Source organism: Chrysemys picta, chromosome 8 (assembly GCF_011386835.1).
Source record: "Chrysemys picta bellii isolate R12L10 chromosome 8, ASM1138683v2, whole genome shotgun sequence".
NCBI lineage: Eukaryota > Metazoa > Chordata > Testudines > Emydidae > Chrysemys > Chrysemys picta.
In genome coordinates, this window is record NC_088798.1 from 33953577 (window position 1) to 33977914 (window position 24338).

Consider the following 24338-nt stretch of genomic DNA (forward strand, 5'->3'; position numbering starts at 1 on the left):
ACCCACGAAAGCTTATGCCCAAATAAATCTGTTAGTCTTTAAGGTGCCACCAGACTCCTTGTTGTGGGTGTCCTCGGGGATCTCTCCAGGCCCATATTTCTTTGCATGCTGCTGGCTGTCGGACTGTGGGGACCTGGCACAGCCAGAGACCTGGGTACGTGGGAAAGCGTTAGCAGTTACGGGGGAAGGGGGGGGCTGCGACCCCTCCCCCCAGAAGCGTGACTGAAGAGGGGGAACAATAGGTAAATGTGGAGAACGACCCTCCCTCACTCTCCGCTCTGCTACAACTAGTTCCGAGGGGGAGGACTCGGAGGAGGGATTCACACTCGCTGCAATCAAGTCTAAAATAGTTCCTCTTTGTCCACCAGCGGCAGAGACTGTCTGTGGCATGTGTCCTTCCGCTGTCGCTCGGCCTCCTCCCCCACTCCCCGCCCCCTGTCCGGAGAGCTGCCGTGCAACGCAGGCGGGGCCCAGATGGGGCGGGGGGGGTGAGGCTCTTTGTTTTTTCCCACAATGCACTAGCTTCTCCTCCGCGGGAAACAAAAATGGCGAACGGCTGCGGCGGAGCCGGGCAGTGTGTGAATCGGCTCTGACCCTCCCCCACTCTCCGCCCGGCGAGGGCTGTCTGGGGGCGCTGCGCACGGAGGGCCCGGCCGCAGAGAGGCTCCGGGGGGAGGGTGCTGAGTCCGCTGATTTCCCTGCATGAGGCGGTTGGCACCACTGGAGAGACCGAATGAGGTGAGGGAGGCCAGGCTCTCCGCGGTGGGGGCGGGCGGCCGCCCCGGAGTCTGTGGGGTGGGCTGTTAGGACCCCTCACCCGCCCCCCCCTAGAGGGCTCCCCGAAAGGGGGCGGGGAGGGTCGAGCCCCAGCCGGGCGGGGAAACCCAGCCCAGCCCTCCAGCCGCTCTTCTCCCTTCCCCCAGTGCTGTACTCATTGTGGGCACACTTAGGTCTTGTGGGGCATATTTAGGGACCAGAGGACTTCAGAAATAAGGGCTGTCTCCGAAGCTGACTTTAACAGCCAGATGATAAGGGGATTTGCAAGTGCCCTGTGGAGACCAAACAAAGGGGAGAACAGGAATAGGGTCACATCACCATCTTGGGGGTTCTGGAGGGAATCTGGGTGGTGTGGGGTGTAGTTGAGTGTTTAGATGGTGGCTTTCCTTATTAGACAACTGTGTCTGACTATCGACAAAGCTGCTAAAGTATAAAAAGTAAAATCAACACAAAGGGAGAGAGGGCAGGCTTATTTGAAGGACTATTCACTTTTTGTGCAGATAATGTACCTTTTACAATAGCACCTTTCATCTCAAAGATGGATGAATTATAACAAATTTAATATGTTGTGTTGTACTGAGAAACTTTAGATGTTTCTTCCCCAAAACTATGGAAACTGGTGGTGGTTAGTGTAACTAGAAAGCCATCGCAACACCCCCTTTCTTAGCACTTGAATCACAAAAGAAAATGGGTTGATGTTTTCCTTGTTTTAATAGGAGATAACAAGATGCTTCTTTATACTTTCAAATTGAGACCAGTGTCCACTTGGCAACATTTTAAAGGACTGGAGTTGCACTTAACCAGTTGGCGCATTTGGGATACAATTTGAATGAAAGAGCCTAAATAAAATTATAATTACAACATTCTTTCTTTAGGATAATATGTATCCCATGAGTTTCTGAAAATTTGGCCCTGTTTATAATTTTAAAAATGTCAAAGCATGTTAGCAATGCATTTAAAACATGATCTGTCTTTGCCCATAAACGGGAGACTGGCTGACTATGCAGGGGGAAATGGTGACAGTAACTATACACAAACTAATGTCAAAAACACCTAAGTAATCAATAGAGAAAATAGTTTCTTCTAATATTTATTACATGTAACCATAGTAGATGAAAATGTCGACAGAAATGATTTGTTGTCTATCCCTTTAAAACAGAGATTTCAGGTTACAATTCAGTTCAAAGGATTTGTTGAAGATGAAAGATTTAAAAAGCCTGAGTAGTGCAATATTGGAGTATAGGCTAATAAATTGACACTATTTCAATTTGTATGAAGAGAGAACTGGAGAGAGAATAAGGGGAAACAAAGAGATTGAGAGAGCGAAAGAAAGGGAAATGAGCAGAATGAGGCAGTGAAAGGGGGGAGGGGGATATCTGTAAGGAGCTGCAAGCTTGTGAGATGTGAACCTTTATTAAGACTATTCCGGAAGGAGTATTTTTGGTGTAGTGATGTTTTGTGTGGCCCCACAGGTTTGGGAGAACAGGGCTATGCTGATTCTCCTTGATAATATGTCTTCCATTGTGCTAAATCACATTTCCACTCTGTTTCTGAAAGGTTTGTTTAATCTGGCTGGTGTCCAGTAAAATATGTGGAATATTTTTTTGCTAAACTTGATGTGTAACAAGATGTACATTATACGCTGCACCACTTTTAATTCCAAAAGTTATCCTAGAAATATTAAGTTCTTTTCAGTTTTCCCTGGATTGGGAACACCCCCTGACCAGTGTGTGAGAGAAGAATAGTAGATAGCATTTGGCTAATAGTAGCATTGGCTAGTAAAGGGTGGGCATCCATATTCTTGGGAGACATTTGAGTGGGGGAGGTGTTACTGTTTTGGGTGCATCTGAGAATGGCTTTAAAGAGTGTTTCAATCGCACTTGGTCTGGTGGTTTGTTTTTTGTTTTGGTTAAAAAAGCATTAAAAGTAACACTTGATATTATGTAACAGTTTAGATTAATTTTTTCATTTGTTTGCATACTTAACAGCACTTTGTATTGCTAACCTCCTTAGGTAGCCAGTTTCACCTTGTTTGTGTGGGCCTTCCTCTAGGGAAGGGAGAGAGAAATGTCTTGAAAAAGCCTTAGGAGGATTGTAAAACCACAAACATTGCCAGAGGGTCCCTGGGCCAGCGTAATACCTGAAACAACTTTTAACATTTTGAAAAGAACTAGATTTCAAGCTGACAGCATCACTTCAGAAACGGATCATCCTATTGAAAAATACAGGTGGTATTTGTCAGGGAGGTTGAACTTAACCTTGAGGGAAGAAAATTAAGGATGGATCCTTTCTCAGTCCGTTCTGACACATTTCTAGTGTTAAATGACTTCCAAAGGTGTTGCGTCTGACGAAGTGGGTATTCACCCACGAAAGCTTATGCTCCAATACATTTGTTAGTCTTTAAGGTGCCACAGGACTCGTTGTTGCTTTTTACAGATCCAGACTAACACGGCTACCCCTCTGATACTTTTCAAAGGTCACTTTTTCTTCTGCTTCTCAGGTGTAGATTATTCCATAGAAAGAAACTTGGGGAAGATAAATTGCTCTTTTAAGGGTCACTCCTTTTTTAGGATGGCCTAGGAGGAAATGAAGACTGAGTTCTCTTTATGGTGTGTGTTTTTTTTAAGATCGAGGGTAGATTTCTGTTTCATAGGCAAAGTTATGCCCTTTTTCAATACAACTCAAATGGAAGTGTCTTGGACCTCATGACATACTTGCCCACCCTCAAGTATTTGTTTCCAGCAGTTCTAACAACATGGTAGGTACTGCACAAACACAAAAGACCATCCTTAACCCAAGGAGTCTGTACACTAAACATTTGAGGCAAAGGATTTAGGGAAGAGAAACAAACAAGGTGAGACTTGTTAATGTTCTGGTATCTTATTTTTTCCCTTTCCCTTTATTGCGCGCGTGTGTGTGTACACACAAGTTAACCTATAACCTTACTGTTCTAGTAATAGGTTCATGGAGACTAGTCCACCATTCTGTGATAACTCTTTAAAGACTTTGAGGCTTGATGGACTTCTTATGAGAAATGATACTAAAAATACTGTGAATTATGGAAAGTTAGGGTTTTTAGGATCTTCAGAGAGAATGTGATTACAAGATAAGAAAGTCTAGTGGCAGTATTCACTAGGATTTCTTCTCAAGGACTTAACCAGTTTTCCTATTTCTTCACTTCTGAGGATAAATCGTATATGTTAAGGGCAGTTGCATCTCTTTCATGTGTGGAATGAAGGAGATTCCTAGGTAGTCTTAACTATGATTGAAAGGGCCATAGGAATGCTTTTCTACCCTTTTTAAGAACCTGTATTCCATAACAAAGAAAATAGCTGTTTGCATCAAATGCCAACTATCATGGATGAGTTGACAGGATAAAACTACACCTCTACCCTGATATAACGCGACCCGATATAACATGAATTCGGATATAATGCGGTAAAGCAGCGCTCCGGGGGGGCGGGGCTGCGCACTCCGGTGGATCAGAGCAAGTTCGATAGAACGCGGTTTCACCTATAACGCGGTAACTTTTTTTTTTTTTTTGGCTCCCGAGGACAGCGTTAAATTGGGGTAGAGGTGTATTTGAAAAGCAATATGAACAAATGAAAAATGTTCTGTGGTTGATAAAGGTTTTCCCCAGGTGTCTAACCAGAGGAAAGAAGAACTCGGAGCAAAAATGACTGCCAAGATCTGATTTTTTTCCCAAAACATTTTAATAATCCTTTAGTGGGATAGCATACTGCATGATATCCTGTTATGATCACAGTTGGGGCTGAAGTAAACTGTAGTGTTCAAAAGTAGAATGAATATTGCCCTTGAAATGAGTACGAATGTTTAAAAAATAGATTTTTGAGAGGTATATATTCAGTCCGTTGGCTTACAGTAAAGTCTCTTAAACTATCCAACACTTGAAAAAAATTTCACAGAAAATGGAAGTGACCGCAATTATCAATATAAGAATATTAGAAACACACTGATATTGCATAACAGTAATACAGCAAAAGTGAGATGGTTTGTCTCAAAAACTAGAACAATTAATGTTACACTGCAAAAGCAGTTGTAGACCTTATAAATGAAAGTCCACCTTAATGTACTTTTCATGTTCAAAAAAGAGAGCCAGACTATATAAAACTGATTTGTCCTACTTTTGTCTGTTTTTCGTATACTTAAAGTATCCTTTTTTTATGCCAGATTCTGAAAGGTACTGGAAGAATCTGGCCTTTTCCAATTCTTTGGCAGAAAGACTGTCAGAAATTAAAGGTTCATAACTAAAGTAACTCTTCTTTACTAAGAAGCCTAAAAGTAGGACTGTAGACTGCTGTGGAAGGTTTTATCAGCAACATTATGCATTAGTTCTAATATTTGTGCCCTTTTGGACCCTTCTACTGAATATGAATTGAAGTACCTTTTTTCAGTATTCAGCACTTCTATCTGTATTTATAGGATTGTTCCTTCAGAACTGAGACTAAATATATTTTAATATTTTTCTTCATAATTTCTATTTTGGTTACACTTTACTGGTGACAAACTGTTTATTTCGGAGTGACAGTCTATTTGTGTCAGGTCTCAAGGTATAACAATCAAACTAAATAGGCTATACTTAAACATTCAGCCTGTAGTATGTCTCCATTTTCAGCGCTTCAGCAAAAAGCATTCTTGAGAACTCCAGAGTGATAGTGCCAAAAAACTGGGGTTACTTATCCCAATATAGATAAAATACACCAGAAATGCTGACTTTTTTGTACCTGTGAGCATGTTATAAATGCCTAGATTTAAGATCTTAACATTTGACACACTTGGGGTATGTCTGCACTTAGGGGTACAGCTGCGCTGCTGTGATGATTTAAGAGACATAGCTATACCAATGTAAATTCATAGTGTATACCAGGCCCTAGTTCTCAGAGAGAATAAACATCTTTGTTTGAAGAAACTCATAAGTAATCAAAAATGATCTATTGACCATGTCCAGTATTCTGCTTTCCTCTACTTCTTAGCACAAACTGTCTTAAGGAACTCCAGCTCGTGTGTGTGTGGGTGGGTGGGTGTTAAGTAAAAGTTGATATCTATTGTCTGAATTGTTTATTATCAGCCTCACTTGCTAGCAAGTAACACCCTACATGTGAGAGAGCCTCCCTGAAGGCAATCATAAAGAAAGGCATATTCTCCTTCAAATGATAGTTAAGACCCACTTCTGCTGATGCCTATTAAAAAATATCTGTCAATTAACGATGGCTTGCGTGGCAGATGGATTTGGCATATTATACATTTTCAAACTTTGATTTGATTGTATACTTAAAAATTGTATAAGACTGCGTTTCTACCTCTATCCTTTGTATGTTTCTTGGTTTAGGGCTGGTCTACACTGACCCCCCACTTCGAACTAAGATACGCAACTTCAGCTACGTGAATAATGTAGCTGAAGTCGAAGTATCTTAGTTCGAACTTACCGTGGGTCCACACGCGGCAGGCAGGCTCCCCTGTCGACTCTGCGTACTCCTCTTGCGGAGCAGGAGTACCGGTGTCGACGGCGAGCACTTCCGGGATCGATTTATTGCGTCTAGACAAGACGCGATAAATCGATCCCAGAAGATCGATTGCTTACTGCCGAACCCGGAGGTAAGTATAGACGTACCTTTAGAGTGAAATACACTTGTCTTCCAGGGTAGAGCCTATATCTTATGTGTTTGTACAGTTCCTGGCACAACTTTGGCACCAAGTGTTACTGTAATATAAAGTTCTGTAAAAGTCTGTGAGCTGATGGATGAAAACATTATCTAGTATGTGGGCTGGGACAGGAAGCTTGGAAATCAAAATAAATTTTAAATATTTATTCTGCCATAAAAGGGTAGAAAATACTCAAATATATACTGTTATGTACAGTAACCTGTGTTGCAAGCCAGTGAGAATTTGATTATGATGGAAACGCACAATTTACCATTGTTGTATAATATGAATGTATTGTGTAATAAAGTTCTGCATTTAGGAAGTTACTGATTTTTATTATCGGTCACAAATCTGTTTTTCTTATGAAATAACAATAGAAAGTGAATTTAAGCTTATTTTAAAACTGCCTTAAAAGACAAAAGATTGCGGGGGAGGGGGAAGCTTATACCTTCTTGGGTTTATGGTATATAAAGAAGGCCTGGGAATTGTGTGTGGTCCATTTTTTTTTTTTTATTATTTAAAGCAGGTAGATGTTTAAAGCTTAAATATCAAGAGTGTAAAGTCTGGTCTTCCCTAGTTTTGGTAGCAAGAATTTCAATGTGTTGTGAGCGCTCAAAGCTTAGGGCTTGTCGAGAAAGTTTTTGTACCACTTAATTACATCTATTTCTATAAACCAATATAGTTAAGTGGTACACATGCATATCCCACAGTTATATTCCTATAACTGGGCTTATATTGGTATGGCTTATATAAGTGCCTTTATAGTGATATAACTGTGTCCACACTAGCAATTGCACCACTTTAAGTATAAAATCACACCCCTCATCAAAATAATTAAATGGTACCAAAATGGTGTGTAGATTAGGCCTTATATGAAGGCCAGGTGGTGGTATATCTTTTGGACTTTGTTTTTCCAAAATATTGGTCAGTGAAGTTAAATAGAAGTAAACACATTTTAGTGTGTGACTAAAAATAACTTAACTTGTCAATTCGTTAACTTTCATTCTTGTCATAACTTTATTACTTTTTTGCTTGTCATATCCATTCACTTAAGACCTGCCCCTTCTTTCCACTACCATTTTTTTTCAATTCATATGATGCTACTCAGTGTTCAAATTGGTGGTAGGGGAAGTTGTGCCCAAAAAACAACCTCTGTCCACTTGAAACACATCTCTTGAATTGTGGAGATGTTCAGAATATGATCATGTATGCTGAATAGTTTCTACATTGGTCCTTGGGCTTGGCTTCTTGCCGCTACAGCCATGGGGGTTTGTTGGGCTCTTTTAATTGGGCTTTCCCTTGGTGAGGTGCAAATACCCCTTTATCTCCCACATTAGTTTAGCAGGGTATTCCTTTCCCAGGCCTATTTACTTGTGGTACCAAAAATGAGTTGTTGCTCAGATTAGATCATAATGATACTTTCTTTTTCATATTTTGAGCAGTGTAATGTTAAGTGTTGAATTTAAAATCATTATTGGCATCTGAGTAAATATTTACTGAAATGAGTAAAGTAATTCTCATCTCAGCTATTGGTTCAGGTTCTGCAAACTCACTCAGATATGTTTGTATCATTTTGTACATTCAGGTCCAATTTTCCAGGGTTTTTCTACCTCCTTGATAAAGTTGTGGGAAGGAAAATTGTAATCCAAATGAAGTATTTTATGAACCTTTAATATATCTCAACCCTTTTTTTAGTGTGAATATATTAAGTTGTTTTTTTATTACAGCTATCTTAACTTTTTAAAGTTTAAGAAATTTCTGGAAAAGAGAGCCACTGTGTAAGTTGAACATCAAGTGTACCAGTCTTCACTACTGTATTGTATCATTCCACCATGTACCACTAAGATAGTCTACCCACAGGCCATTTGCTGCTATGAAATGGTTGTGTGTGTGACAGTGGAATTATAGACACAGATACAAAAACAAGACTAACAATGCTCTTCCTCATCTCCATAGAAAATAAGGCTATGTCTACACTTCACTTTTGTTGGGCAGGGGTGTGTGCGTGTGGAGGGGGGGAAACACCAACAAAAGTTTTAATGACGAACAGCACCGGTGTGGACAGTGCTTTGTTGGTGGGAGACGCGCTCTCCCTTGGACAAAGCTACTGCCCCTGGTTGGGGCTGGTTTTATTTTGTTGGCAGAAGAGCTCTTTCCTGCCAACAAAGAGCGGCTACACTGCGTGCCTTACTGTGCTGCTGTAAGATGTGCAGTGTAGACCTAGCCTAAGACTGGAATAAGTAATAAAGATAAAGTGTAATACACAAGATGAGAATTGGCATCAATGGGTGATAAAGAAGTGATGATTTACTTATCCATTCCAAGTTCCTCATGCTTACTTGACAGTGTGCACTGAGTATTTTGATTTGGTCGACATGCTGACTACATGTTAGAATAAAGCCTGCAACAGCATAGCTTGTGTTTTCAGCTCTGCAAACAGCTACATTAGTGTGATGGTTCTTGTAGGACCCAGGCCGGGGAGTCACCTTGTTAACCCCTGCCTCTAATGACAAGGGTCTTTCTTGTGGTAGCTGGGTGTCAGCTCCCTGACTGCTGCCAGCCCTTCAGCCCCTCAAAAGCATTCTCCTCTGGGTTTATGGCCCTTCCTTGTCTAGGCAGGTTAACAAATCCCAATGAATCATTCCTCTGTGATATTCAGCCCCGACACCGGCTACTCTCATACATTCCAGATGGTCTGCATCCCAAGGTGCGGTGTACCCCCAATTTATCAGTTTTCCTTAAACCGCTGCTCCTATAAACCACACAGCATTTGTGAGCACTTTGTTAAATCTTTATTCCTAGTAGATTTATTTAACTAGATATAGTGTATTGTAACTACTTGTTTGCACCACAAAACAAAATCATAAGTTTAGACCCAGGTTCCCATTTTATCAATAGTTATCTTTCCAGTCTAATAAAGTGAATTCTTTCTCCCTTCTGCCCCCACCCAGAGTTCAGTGTATTGCAGAGCTGGCTAGTTTCTCAATAGCCAAGGTCCAAGATGTCCCTGAAAGCACCCTCACTCCCCAAGGAGTTTCCTCAGTGAAAGGATCCAGAGTGTCTTTCCCTACACTCCCAATCCCTCAGACAGAGACAAACACCTACAAGATCTTTATCAAGCATTCTTAAAACTACACTACCCACCTGGGGAAGTGAGGAAACAGATTGTCAGAGCAAGACTGGTATCCAGAAATCACCTACTACAGGACAGGCCCAACAAGGAAAATAACAGAACACCACATGCCTTCACGTACAGCCCCCAGCTAAAACCTCTCCAGCACATTTCCAGGATAGGTTGTAGATCATTGATAAACAATCCCTCACTCTCACAGACCTAGGGAGGCAGGCCAATCCTCGCTTACAGACAGCCCCCCAACCTGAAGCAAATACTCACCAGCCACTACACACCACACCACAGGAACACTAATCCAGGAACCAATCCCTGTAGCAAATGTCGTTGCCGACTCTGTCCCCATATCTACTCTAGCAACACCATCTGAGGACCCAACCACATCAGCCACACCATCAACAGTTCATTCACCTGCACATCTACTAATGTTATATATGCCTTCATGTGCCAGCAATGCCCCTCTGCCATGTACATTGGCCAAACTGGACAGTCCCTACATAAAAGAATAAATGGACACAAATTGGACATCAGGAAAGGTAACATACAAAAGCCAGTAGGAGAACACTTCAATCTCCCTGGACATTCTATAACAGATTTAAAAGTAGCTATACTTGAACAAAAAACTTCAGAAACAGACTTCAAAGAGAAACAGCAGAACTAAAATTCATTTAACACCATTAATTTGGGCTTGAATAGGGACTGGGAGTGGCTGGCTCATTACAAAAGCAGTTTTGCCTCTCCTGGAATTGACACCTCCTCATCTATTATTAGGAGTGGACTACATCCACCCTGATCAAATTTGCCCTGTCAGCACTGGTTCTCCACTTGTGAGGTAACTCCCTTCTCTTCATGTGTCATTATATAATGCCTGCATCTGTAATTTTCATTCCATGCATCTGAAGAAGTGAGGTTTTTTACCCACGAAAACTTATGCCCAAATAAATCTTAGTCTTTAAGGTGCCACCGGACTTCTTGTTGTTTTTCCCTACACTGTTACACTGAAAAGTCTTTTGTTTCTATTCACAGCCAGAGTGAAGCTCTGTTGTAATGTTCCTTCAAGAAGTTTTGATGGTTGGGTAATGCCTCTGGTTTTCCATTGATAGTTTTGGGAGGGAGCAAGGCCGGTCAGTTGAGCCTTGTGTTATCTTGCCTTCTGATTAGGAGGAATGCTTGGATGGGCATTCTGGGTGTTGCCTCTTGATGATTATGCTTTTTGAACTTGGAGTAGTAATTACTTTGAGTACAAATACACTTCCTTAAATATTACTTGAACGTACATGTGCCAGTGATTGAGTTTTGACAAGTTATGAGCTTTCTGTAGAAAGCTCACCTGATATAGCTTAAGGATAAATATCCTGCAAGATGTGTTCAGTGTAATGAGTTAACAAATCCCAACTGAATCATCCAAAGGTGCAGAGGATCCCCAATTTACCATTCCCCCCCACCCCCCAGAGGCCTTGGCTACACTTGCAGATGTACAGCGCTGTGAGCTAAACCTGACTTTGTGCAGCTGAGTAGGGAAAGCACTGCAGTCTGTCCACACTGACAGCTGCCCAGCGCACTGTCGTGGCCACATTTGCGGCAATTGCAGCGCTTTTGGGAGCGGTGCATTATGGGCAGCTATCCCACAGAGCGCCTTTTCCCATTCTGGCGCCGTGGGTTGTGGGAAGGGGGCGTGGGTGCGGGGGATTCTGGGTCCTGTACCAATGCCCCGTGATGCATCGCTTCGCATCCCAGAAATCCCGTTGTTTTGGTCCACCTTTGGTGCCATCTTTCAACTGTTTCTGTGCAGCGCAATCTATCTGTGGGAAATGGAGTCCGAACTGCTGAGGCATATGCTGACGAGTCTCGCCAGCACGTCACGTTTGGCTGTCGAACTATTCCTTAAGATCCAAAGTGACAGTGAGTGAGGATGAGGAGTCAGACGATGCTATCGAGCCGCGTAACGCGTATGACACGAAATTGCTTGTGGCATTCACGGACATGCTCAGCACGGTGGAACGCTGCTTTTGGGCTCGGGGAAACAAGCACCGAGTGGTGGGATCACATCATCGTGGAAGTCTGGGATGGCTAGCAGTAGCTGCAGAACTTTCGGATGAGAAAAGCCACTTTCATGGGACTGTGTGAGGAACTCGCCCCCACCCTGCGGCGCAAGGACATGAGATTGAGAGCTGCCCTGCCAGTGGAGAAGCGGGTGGCTATTGCAATCTGGAAGCTGGCAACTCCAGACAGCTACCGGTCGGTTGCAAACAGTTTGGAGTGGGAAAGTCGACCGTTGGAATCGTGTTGATGCAAGTTTGCAAGGCCATTAATCGCATCCTACTCAGAAGAACCGTGACTCTGGGTAATGTGCAGGAAATAGTGAACGGCTTTGCACAAATGGGGTTCCCTAACTGTGGAGGGGCAATAGATGGGACGCACATTTCTATTCTGGCACCACCCCACCTCGGATCTGAGTACGTTAATCGGAAGCGGTATTTCTCTATGGTTCTCCAGGTGCTTGTGGATCACCGTGGGCGTTTCATTGACATTAACACAGGCTGGCCCGGAAAGGTGCATGATGCACGCATCTTTCGGAACACTTGGCTGTTCAGGAAGATGCAGGCCGGGACTTTTTTCCCAGAGCGGAAGATCACGGTAGGGGAAGTTGAAATGCCCATTGTGATCCTTGGAGATCCCGCTTACCCGTTAATGCCGTGGCTCATGAAATCCTACACAGGGAGCCTTGACAGCAGCAAGGAACGGTTCAACTATAGGCTGAGCCTGGGCCGAATGACTGTGGAGTGTGCCTTTGGCCATTTAAAGGGCCGCTGGCGATCTCTGTATGCGAAGCTGGACTTGGCCGAAAACATCATCCCCGCGGTTGTAGCCGCGTGCTGTGCCCTCCATAATATTTGTGAAGGGAAGGGTGAAAGCTTCACTCAGGCATGGACCTCCGAGGTTCAACACCTGGAGGCTGAATTTGCACAGCCAGAGAGCAGGGCTATTACAGGGGCCCAGCGCGGGGCTGCAAGGATTAGGGATGCCTTGAGGGAGCAATTTGAGGCTGAAAACCAGCAGTGATATCTGGTGCCCTGCATGGGAGTGAAGTGCAGTAGTTCCAATCTTTAGGAATCAGTGTTTGCTAAGCAGACTTGCAGTGCCTGTTTATTTCCTGGGCTAAGGAGTCTTTTAGTTTATGCAATAATAAAGAATGTTTTCAAAGCCAAAGAATCCATTTATTGAAAAGAAAAAAAAATTATTTATTGAAAAGAGTCAAGAGGGTGGAGCGGGGAACAGTACAATCACAGATTCGTGTATGTCCTGTCTGGTGTGCTGTGCAGTGAGTGCTGCACTTCAGGACAGCTATACTGCATGGTGATGGGGGTTGAGTGCAGAGGGTAAGGGTCGTGGTTTTCAGGGCTGGGTGGTGAAGATACTGGTGTTGGAGGCAGCGGGTGGCGTGAAGAACACGGAAGTTGGGGGAAGTGGGTTGGAGGTGACAGTGGAGCACAACGGAAAGAGTTTTGGGACAAGGGCTGTGGGGGGGGGGGGGTGGCGTTTGCGGTACTGCTCCTTTTTCTGCATGGCTACCAGCTCCTGGATAGCATCTGCTTGGCGCTCCAGAATACTTATGAGCCTATCAGTGCTTTGCTGCCGGTGCGCTGCATTTTCCTGGCGAATCCTGCTTTCTCTCTCCCTCCAGTCCTGTGCTTTCTCATTTTCTAATAGATTGCCGCATCACTTCTTGCAGCATGTCGTCTTTGCTTTTTCACGGTCTCTTCCTGAGTCTTTGCAGTCTCTGAGCAGGCGATAAGAGGGACGGCTGAAGTCTCAAGGTTGATGCAGCTGTATAGGCAAAATGCAACATTTAACAGAGGCAGCATTGTTTACACCAGACAGAGTAATGATTCCCCCCGCACTTAAGGAGTAGAAAACACACAGGGTCTACACAATAGCATAATTTTCCCATCCGAAACAGAGCACACACATCCCATGGGAGCCTCAAAATGGTGAGTAAGGGGGACTGATTATTTCAGGGCTGCACTGTTCTCTGGGTTTCTGTGCCTTGGGGAGAGCCAACAGCTTCAGGGTTACCTACACTGAACACTGTCCCAACATTTTCCATAGGAGTTCGTCCTGGACGATATCTCGCTGCTGAGGGTGACCTGGGAAGCAAGGGAGGGTCTTCTACTGCAATGCGGCTTCCGCCCTGGCCCATATGCAGCTTGCTTGTGTGCAGCAATGGTCCCCCCTGCCCCTCTCAGCACAGTGGCGCGGACACGTTAGCCTGGCTGGGACAAGGACCACGGTGGCTCTCCCGATAAACCTGTGCAAGCGCATTGCACACGTTCTGGATGAGACATTCAAGGAGATTACCGAGGCCGATTACCGCGATGTGATAAACCACATCAATGCATTATCCCGCATCTAGGCATGCATGCCTAACCCTCCTCTCCCAAAGAGCCCGCACCGAAAAAATTCCTTCCCGGAGGAAAAAAAACAAAAACGCTCACTGGGAACCTGCTCTTCTGTTTGTCCTCCACCAAGTACCGGCCGCTGTGACTGGCTACCTTCCTCCTGGCTTGAGAAGAGCTCCTGGCTGCATGGCTCCAGGGATTCCGGGGTTTCTCCATCTGGCCCACCACCATCACTCCCGTTTTCCTCTTCCTCCTCCCCTCCCCCCACACCGGCTCTGAAATGTCCATGGTGGTGCTCAGAGTGGAGGTGGGGTTAATCCCAAGTATTGCATCCAGCTCTTTGTGGAATCGGCAGGTTGCGGGGGGAGCACCCGAGCGGCCGTTTGCGTCCTGGGCTTTGCGGTAGGCACTCCGCAGCTCCTTGACTTGAATCCTGCACTGCAGGGCGTCCCGGTCATGGCCCCTTTCCATCATGTCCTTTGATACCTTCCCGAAGGTATCTTAATTCCTACGGCTGGAGTGCAGCTGGACCGTACAGCTTCCTCCCCCCAAACACTGATGAGGTCCAGCAACTTGCCATTGCTCCATGCTGGGGCTCGCTTGGCGCGTGGAGGCATGGTCACCTGGAAAGATTTGCTGATAGCACTCCACACCACGCCGGGCTGAGTAAACAGGAAGGGGATTTTTAAAATTCCCAGGGAATGTAAAGGGTCGGTCAGATGGTTGGTTATCTGAGGCCAGGGTAGTAGAGTTTGAACTGATGACCAGAGTGACTAGAACAGGCATTGTGGGATACTGCCGAATAATTCTGGAGGCCATTCACAGTGCATTGGGCGGCCACACTGGCGCTGCAGCGGCAGCGCTGCACTTGCTATTCCTCTCGGAGAGGTGGAGTACATGTAGCGCTGCAACCACAGAGATACAGCGCTGCAAATGCCTTGTCAGTGTGGGCGGGGAGTGAGTTACAGCGCTGGGGGCGGCTTTACAGCGCTGCAACTCACAAGTGTAGCCAAGACCTTAAACCGCTGCTCCTATAAACCACATAGCACTTGTGAGCACTTACATCTACTTTTAGCCTATTTAACAGGTCTGAGGTGAGAGTTGTTTACAAAGAACTGGATCTTTTGCCAATATGAATCCTATGTCACAATTAGCTACTGAACAGTCATTGTGGGCTAGACTTTCTCTACTTTTCTTTCAGTGTCCTAAAACCACTTTACCTCCACTTTGCACCTGCTTAATGTGTAGCTGAATTGGCATAATTCCCAGACATGTGTAAGCAGGGCATGGTGTCACTAGACATGATAAAAGTGGATATATAGCATCACCTGCAATTATGTTGAGAAAGGGGGCAGCATGAATGTCAATATTCAGTGGGAATCGCGTCCCCTGCTGTCCATTTTTGAAGAGCAGAGGATTTTTCTAGAAAAATCTTGGTATCAGGCCCAGCCACCCTTAGAGGTAATGAGTTTTTTGTTTTGTTCTAGGAGATTAGGTGGGGAGAGTGGGTAAGAGTTCCCTCAGTAGTTCTTGCAGAGTTGAAAAATCCTAATAACTTTAATTTCTTTCACTTGCTCATCATCTTGATCATATGCACATACAACAAAGTATATACTGCTATTCAAACATGCACAGCTACTCACATTGGACTTCAGCCTGGTACATAGCTTAATATCTTGAGTAGATTGATTTCACTGGATGATTGCCATTCTCTTTGCCATGAAGAGCAGTGATCTATCTTTGTGGTGTAATGCTTCTATACCAGGCTTAGTTCATCAGTCTGAAGTTTTGCAACTGCCTCTATTTGTCTGAAGAATAACTGTCTGTAGTTAAAGCTCCAACCACTGAACATGTTCAGTACAGTCAGATTCTGCAGGATTGAGTGGTGCATGCCCATTGAACTTCTGATTTCAGTATATCATGCCCCGACTACACTGGCAAGTTTGTGCGCGGTAAAGCAGCTTTGAGCGCTGTAACTCCCAAGGTGTACACACTGCCAAGCCACTTAGTGCGCAGAAACTGCACAGATGCAGTGCTCTTAAAAACCACTTTGATGAGAGGCGTAGAACTTTCTGCGCCATGGCTACAGCGCTGCAGTGCCAGTGTAGACACCGTGGTGATTGCAGCGCTGCGATTAGCCTCCAGGAGGTGTCCCACAATGCCTGTTCTCACTTCTCTGGCCATTGGTTTGAACTCTACTGCCCTGCCCTCCGGTGACCAACCATCAGCCCCACCCAATACATTCCTTTGCATATTTGAAAGTCCCCTTCCTGTTTGCTTGGTGATGTGTGCAGTGGTCTCAGCGCATCTTTCCAGGTGGCCATGCCTGCTCCAAGCAGCAGGTGATCCCCCCACTTGGAGCAATGCCTAGCTGCTGGACCTCATTGGCATTTGGGGAAAGGAGGCAGTGCAGTCACAGCTGCGCTTCAGCCGTCAGAATTGTGATACCTAAGGACAGATTTCTAGATGCATGATAGAAAAGGGCCATGACCGGGACACATTGTAGTGCAGGGTCAAAGTGAAGGAGCTGCTGAACACCTACCACAAGGCGTGAGAGGCAAACCGCCACTCGGGTGCTGCACCCATGAGCTGCCGGTTCTACAAAGAGCTGGACGTGATACTCGGTGGGGACCCCACCTCCACTGCGAAGTCCCCTGTGGATACTTCATTGGCTTTGTTGCCAGTCGAGAGTGGACTGAGCCAGGAGGCGGCAATCTTGGATGAAGAGGGGGAGGGGGAACCAGAGGTAGAGGATGACTCGGAGGCCAGAGATGCATGCAGTCAGGAGCTCTTTTCTACCCCAGAGATGCCTAGCCAGTCACAACAGTCAGATCTTGGTGAAGCACAAAGAGGAGAGGAGGCCCCTGGTAAGCGGATCTGATTTTGGGAATTGCTGAAGTGAGTTGTTGGGGGCAGGAGGGTTGCAGAAAGCAGGCTTGTCTCCTACCTCATGCCTAGTTTGAGCGGTGAACAGGCTGTTGATGCACTCCCTCACTTCATGGGAATCTCCCTCAGAGATCTCCAGGAAACTCTCATGGTGATACTGGGCAATCTGCTCCCACAGATTCCTCGGAAGGGCTGCTTTGTTTCTTGCCCCATTAACGGTAACTTTCCTGCGCCACTGAGCCATCATGGGGGTGGAGACCATTGCTGCACATAGGCTAGCCACACTGGGGCCAGGGCAGAAGCCACAAGCTTGGAGGAGACCCTCCCTTAATTCCCTGCTCACCCTCAGCAGCGAGATATCTTCCATAATGATAGCCTCCTGTGGAAAGTGTGGGGACAGGAATGATTATCAGTCCCCCGCCTCCTACAGTGCTGGCCTCTCCCCAGGTGCCCAAAAGCCACGTGCCCAGTGTACAGTAGGGTCTGGGAACAGTGATTTACCCTGACCCTGTGCCCAATCACCATTTTGGGGGTCTTGTGGCTTGTGTGCGCTTGCCTGGGGTCAGCCAGTTAGTGACAGGTGTGAGAGTACTGGCTGTGTTTTAAAGCACTGAAACAGTGTTGTCTGTGTTGTAAACAATACAGCTTCTGTAAAACGTTGCATTTAAACTTCACAGAGATGACCTTCGGAGCACAGCCTCCCTCTTTGTTATTGGTGGCAGAACGATTGCGAAGAATTAGAAAGCGTCCAAGAACTAAGGAGTTTTAGGGGTCACCTAAAAAGAAGGCGTATGATAGGGGGACACAGCAGTGCTGTTCAAAAATCAAGGAGTTGAGGCAGGCATACCAGAAGGCAAGAGAGGCTAATAGTCGCTCTGGTGTGGCACTTCGGACGTACTGCTTCTAGAAGGAGCTGTATGCCATCCTCAGCGGCAACACCACCTCAACTGTCAAGAGCCCTGTGGATACTTTAGGGGGGCTGGAGTCAATAGCCAGTGGAGTGAACCCCGAGGATGACTTAGTGGACGAAGTGGAGTTGGAGGAGGATGGGGGACAGGCGACAGGGACATTCAATGGCGTGGCAAGCCAGAACTTCTTTTTAATTCCGGAGCAGTCTAGCCAGTCCCAGCACTCCGGCTCTGGTGCGCCTAATGCAGGAGACAGAAGCTCCGGTAAATTCATTGTGCTTTAATTCGGCAGGGACACATGCTGCTGATCTGGTTTGTTAACCAGGGTAGAAGAGGGATTGAAAGAACCAAGACAAGTACAGTTTATATCTGGTTCTCATTCCCCTGTGCAGGTAGGCAGAGGGGCCCTGTGGAAAAAATAGTTTATGCACACTGGGATGTCCCAAGAATCATCCATAGAGAACTCTAGAAAACTTTCATGGAGGTAATCTGCAATCCTCTGCCAAAGGTTTCTTGGGAGGGCTGCCTTGTTTCTTCCCCTGCAGTAGGAAACTTTGCTGTGCCAATCGACAATTACTTCTGCAAGCACAATTACGTAGCAGCACATAGGAGAGCAGCATACAGACCCAGTCTGCATCTACATGCATGCAGGAGCTGTACTCTTGCATCCTCTGTTACCCTCAGGAGCGAGATTCCCACGCTGTCACCCTCATGTTGAACTCGGCATGGCTGGGGCTACTGCCGTGCTATATACCTGCCATGGGAAAGTGAGACAGTTGTGTTTCTAACTTGTTTGGCTCAAGGGTGTGAGTGCACTCACAATAGAGCTTCTGTCTCTGTTGTTTCTTTAGCATCAGCAGAGGTGCCCTTGAAGGTCTTCTCTTGCACATTGGCTGAGCCTCTCCATCTGATAAGGAGACAAAACAAGAGGAATAAGGAAGATGATGTGTTCCAGGAGGTGATGCAATCCTCTGGTGCTTTGGATTGGGAGCAGACAGCATGGAGAGAGGTTACCAGTGACAAACTGCAGATGGATAGTCAGGATAGGAAACAGGCAGGAGCAGATGATAAAGCTGCTTAGGGAGCAAACAGATGTGTTGCGGTCCCTGGATGAACTTCAGGTGGAACACATCCATGCTCACTTCCTCCTGCAGCCCATACTGAACTGCCTTCTAGGCCCTCCTCACACACGCCTCACATCTTCTAGGGCTGTCATACCCAAGGGAGATTTTTCACGACTGCTGGACATACATCCAGCGGTGAGAACCTCACTGGCAATTGTGCTTTTGATTTTCATGTTCCTACCAAACATAGAAATGTTTGCATGAGTGTGGAATAAAAATGTATTTACAGAAAGTGAATGAATCTGTCTCCTATATACAGTGGTTGCTGCTAAAATTCAGACCATGCCAATAGGTGCATTTGCATTGTTTTAAATTACTGCGCGCGCACAAATCATTACAAGATTCATACTAAGATGCAAGAAAACAATGCCTGGCTCAATACATTACAGCGGCTTATTGTCAAAATGCTCTTTTAAAGCTTCCCTGATTCGAATAGCTCCCCTTTGAGCCCCACTTAAAGCTCTGGTATCTGGCTGCTCAAAAGCAGCAGCCAGCTGGTCTACCTCAGCGCTCCATGTTGTGGAACCTCCCCCTTTAGCTTCACAAATGTTAAGCTGAACACAGCAGGCTGCTATGACCATGGAAATATTTTCCTTACTGAGGTCTAACCTGCCAAAGAGGCACTGCCAGTGCCCCATTAAGCCCTGCGCCTGCTGAGCCTGTTGTTGAAGTGCTCCTCCCTGCAGTCAGGGTTGCTGATGTAAGACTCCCAGGATCACAGCTGGCATTTCCACACTCCCCCTGGTCTGGAAAGAAAGTCCCGGCTTGCAGCTTTCTATACAGGCCAGTGTTCCTCAAGATGCGTGTGTCCTACACCTTAATCAGCCCGTGTTGATGTCAGTGAAATGCTCTTGGTGATCCACCAGTGCTTGCAATGCCATAGAAAAATAGTACTTTCTGTTGATGTACTGTCACAAGGTGGGCTGGGGCCAAAATGGGGATATACGCGCCATTTATTGCCCCACCACAGTTAAGGAATCCCATTGCCACTGTTTCACACCTGTTGCGTAGAGTCACAGTCCTTCATAGTAGGAGACAAACAATAGCCCTGCACGCTTGCATCACTGCAACCCCCAAAGTGGACTTTTCCACTCCAAACTGGTTTATGACTATTGGGTAGCAGTCTGGCATTGCCAGCTTCCACACTGCAATCACCACTGGCTTCTTCATTGTTAAGGCAGTTCTCATTTTCGTGTCATTGAGCTGGAGGGCATCCACACACAGGTCCGGGAAGGTGGCTTTGCACATCCGAAAGTTCTGCAGTCGCTGCTCATCTTTCCATACCCACATAACAATGCAATCCCACCACTCAGTACTTGTTTCTCACACCCAGAACCGTCGGCTGCTCTGTGAATGCCAACAGCAATCTTGAATTGTTTCTGTCCATGGCACACAACAGGGCAGACACCACAGTGTCCTCATCAGTTTGCAGCTCATGAAACACTGCAGAATCAGGTATCAGGGGGTAGCCGTGTTAGTCTGTATCTACAAAAACAACAAGGAGTCTGGTGGCACCTTAAAGACTAACAGATTTATTTGGGCATAAGCTTTTGTGAGTAAAAACCTCACTTCTTCGGATGCATGGTTTTTACTCACGAAAGCTTATGCCCAAATAAATCTGTTAGTCTTTAAGGTGCCACCAGACTCCTTGTTGTTTTTGCAGAATCAGGTGCATTCTGTTCATAAGGCTCTTTGCAGTACTGGAGAGCTGTGCAGGATCCATGCTTCCTGACAGAGAACTGTGGGTGCGCAGTTTACAGGGTCTGTTGAAAAGCAGTGCTAAATGTACTAGGAAGCCCATGGAATGATGGGACAGAGAAATTTAGGTTGACTTATCCTGGTAGTGTACCAACTTTAATCCCCTATGTAGATTGTGTTTTGTCATCAGAAGAGCTTCTCCCATGGTCATAGCTATCACTTCTCACAGAGGTGGAGTTATTAAGCCGAGAAGAGCTGTAGCTGCGCCAATGCAACTTTGTAGTGTAGACCTGCCCTAAGCTATTTTAAAGTTTTGTTTGACTACTGTCTTTTTAGACCAATTAAGAAAAAAACTTGCTAGGAAAACTGAAACCCTGATCTAAATGAATGGAACTTTATTTGTGGCTGCTGTACTAAGTGTTGCACTTTATTTAAATTCTGGGTATATAAATTATCCAAATTTATGTGGAAAATGAAAACTTGCTTCCCACCTCAGTTTCCTCATAAATGCCACCAAATTATAGTTGTATTACATAGCACAGTGGTCCCCAAATTGTGGGGTGTGCCAAGGAACTTTCGGGGGGGGGTATGTGGCTAGGACTTAAGTAAGCTCCTGGGGGGAGGGCACCACTCAGCTCCGCCCCTGGCCCTGTGCCTGGGGTCCTGGCTGCCAGCCTTGCGGCCTCATCTCCATTCCCGCCCATGACTGTGGCCTCAGCTCCCTTGCACCTGTCTGTGTCCTTTCACCCCCTGGAGCTGCGTCCCTGGCTCCATAGTGTACTTTGGGGACAATCTGCCACATGCATTCTCTGTATAGTTTGTAACTCAACTCTCTGAGTGGAGTCAGAAGAGAAATGTAGCAAAGTGATGGTCTGGGCATGCAGAATGTTTCTTCTGCCTTTCAATGTACTCGAAAAATGAGAGGGGAGGTGTTTTCGTTTTCAGGATGAAGTTAGATGTGCTGGGTCAGCTAGAGCATCCAGGGGATCTAAATACAGGTAGATGAGCAGCTTGTCCTGGAAGAAGGGACAGTTTGTTCTAAGAACTGAGTTGTAACTTTTGAGCTACTAAAATGACAATTTTCTTATCTAGAGCCACATTGCCCTTAAACAAGTAATTTCTATCACTATAGAATAATAACAATGATTATATAGGTCACCTTACAAATTTGTTTTTATGGCCTCACATTGAACCAGTCTCTCCTCCTTCCTCCCTTTTCCCCCTTAAGTATTGGATTCCCTTGTTTGGTTTTGATGCTTTTTGAATTTTAATGGCAATGTGTTTTAGTTATTGACTTATTACACAGTTCTGGGGATTAGCAGAGAGGCTTTTCTTTGTAAGTGCTATTAAGGCAGACTGAAGTACAAGTGACAGGTTTAATACATTATCCTAATTTAGTTTGTTCTTTTTCTTTTAGAGACTCTACAGGGGTGGGTAATTCACTGGTCCAAAAGCGGTCTCCTTTACCTCGAAACCAAAAGACACCAACATCCTTGGCCAAGCTGTCCTTACGGGATGGACAGAAAGCCAAAAAGCCAGTGTGTAAATTTGAAGAAGGTCAGGATGTCCTAGCGAGGTGGTCAGATGGCTTGTTTTATCTTGGAACTATCAAAAAGGTAACTAATTTTTAACATGCAGGAAATCCTGTAGCATCATATGTTAAGCTTGACTACAATGTTAAATAAAGCTCTTCCTTATTTTTAACATTTCTACATATTCACAAAATCATAATTGTATCTTTATTTTTCAGATAAACAAATTGAAACAGAGCTGCTTCGTTATATTTGAAGACAGTTCCAAATCCTGGGTTCTCTGGAAGGATATACAAACAGGCAAGAACTTCAATTAAATTATCAATATTTTATTTATTTAGAATAATTTAAATGCTAAAGTACAGTGTCCTTAGTAGTCTCTTGAAATGAGTTAAAAACACATCTTAAATGCAAAAAGAACAGGAGTACTTGTGGCACCTTAGAGACTAACAAATTTATTTGAGCATAAGCTTTCGTGGGCTACAGCCCACTTCTTCGGATGCATATAGAGTGGAACATATATTGAGGAGATATATATACACACATACAGAGAGCATGAAGAGGTGGGAGTTGTCTTACCACCTCTGAGAGGCCAATTAAGTAAGAGAAAAAAACTTTTGAAGTGATGATCAAGCTAGCCCAGTACAGACCGTTTGATAAGAAGTGTGAGAATACTTACAAGGGGAGATAGATTCAATGTTTGTAATGGCTCAGCCATTCCCAGTCCTTATTCAATTCTGAGTTGATTGTATCTAGTTTGCATATCAATTCCAGCTCAGCAGTCTTTCGTTGGAGTCTGTTTTTGAAGTTTTTCTGTTGTAAGATAGCCACCCGCAGGTCTGTCATTGAATGGCCAGACAGGTTAAAGTGTTCTCCCACTGGTTTTTGAGTATTATGATTCCTGATGTCAGATTTGTGTCCATTTATGCTTTTGCGTAGAGACTGTCCGGTTTGGCCAATGTACATGGCAGAGGGGCATTGCTGGCACATGATGGCATATATCACATTGGTAGATGTGCAGGTGAACGAGCCCCTGATGGTATGGCTGATGTGATTAGGTCCTATGATGATGTCACTTGAATAGATATGTGGACAGAGTTGGCATCGGGCTTTGTTACAGGGATAGGTTCCTGCGTTAGTGTTTTTGTTCAGTGATGTGTGGTTGCTGGTGAGTATTTGCTTTAGGTTGGGGGGTTGTCTGCAAGCGAGGACAGGTCTGTCTCCCAAGATCTGTGAGAGTAAAGGATCCTCTTTCAGGATAGGTTGTAGATCTCTGATGATGCGCTGGAGAGGTTTTAGTTGGGGGCTGAAGGTGACAGCTAGTGGTGTTCTGTTATTTTCTTTGTTGGGCCTGTCTTGTAGGAGGTGACTTCTGGGTACTCTTCTGACTCTGTCAATCTGTTTTTTCACTTCAGCAGGTGGGTATTGTAGTTTTAAGAATGCTTGATAGAGATCTTGTAGGTGCTTGTCTCTATCTGAGGGATTGGAGCAAATGCGGTTATATCTTAGAGCTTGACTGTAGACAATGGATCGTGTGGTGTGTCCTGGATGGAAGCTGGAGGCATGTAGGTAAGTGTAGCAGTCAGTAGGTTTCCGGTATAGGGTGGTATTTATGTGACCATCGCTTATTAACACAGTAGTGTCCAGGAAATAGACCGCTTGTGTAGATTGATCTAGGCTGAGGTTGATGGTGGGATGGAAATTATTGAAATCATGGTGGAATTCAGACTCCAACGAGAGACTGCTGAGCTGGAATTGATATGCAAACTAGATACAATCAACTCAGGATTGAATAAGGACTGGGAATGGCTGAGCCATTACAAACATTGAATCTATCTCCCCTTGTAAGTATTCTCACGCTTCTTATCAAACTGTCTGTACTGGGCTAGCTTGATTATCACTTCAAAAGTTTTTTTCTCTTACTTAATTGGCCTCTCAGAGTTGGTAAGACAACTCCCACCTCTTCATGCTCTCTGTATGTGTGTATATATATCTTCTCAATATATGTTTCACTCTATATGCATCCGAAGAAGTGGGCTGTAGTCCACGAAAGCTTATGCTCAAATAAATTTGTTAGTCTCTAAGGTGCCACAAGTACTCCTCGTTCTTTTTGCAGATACAGACTAACACGGCTGCTACTCTGAAATCTTAAATGCAGTACAGTTTAAAGACCCAACATCAATAAACCATCGCATGGGGAGGGAGGCAGGCAGTCTTGC

General features: G+C 45.0%; 1 protein-coding gene across 2 annotated transcripts in view; it reads left to right on the forward strand.

Annotated features, from left to right (window-relative positions):
* The first annotated feature begins 441 nt into the window (after positions 1–441).
* MTF2 (metal response element binding transcription factor 2) overlaps positions 442–24338 on the forward strand; it is a 54636-nt gene continuing 30739 nt past the window's right edge. The window contains exons 1-3 of one of the 2 annotated variants that reach the window (XM_005311903.5): positions 442–738; positions 22005–22203; positions 22338–22419. In XM_005311903.5, coding sequence (XP_005311960.1) covers positions 734–738; positions 22005–22203; positions 22338–22419 — 286 coding nt within the window. In that variant the 5' untranslated portion in view covers positions 442–733. The remainder of the gene's footprint in view (positions 739–22004; positions 22204–22337; positions 22420–24338) is intronic. The other variant, XM_005311904.5, reaches the window with a different exon arrangement.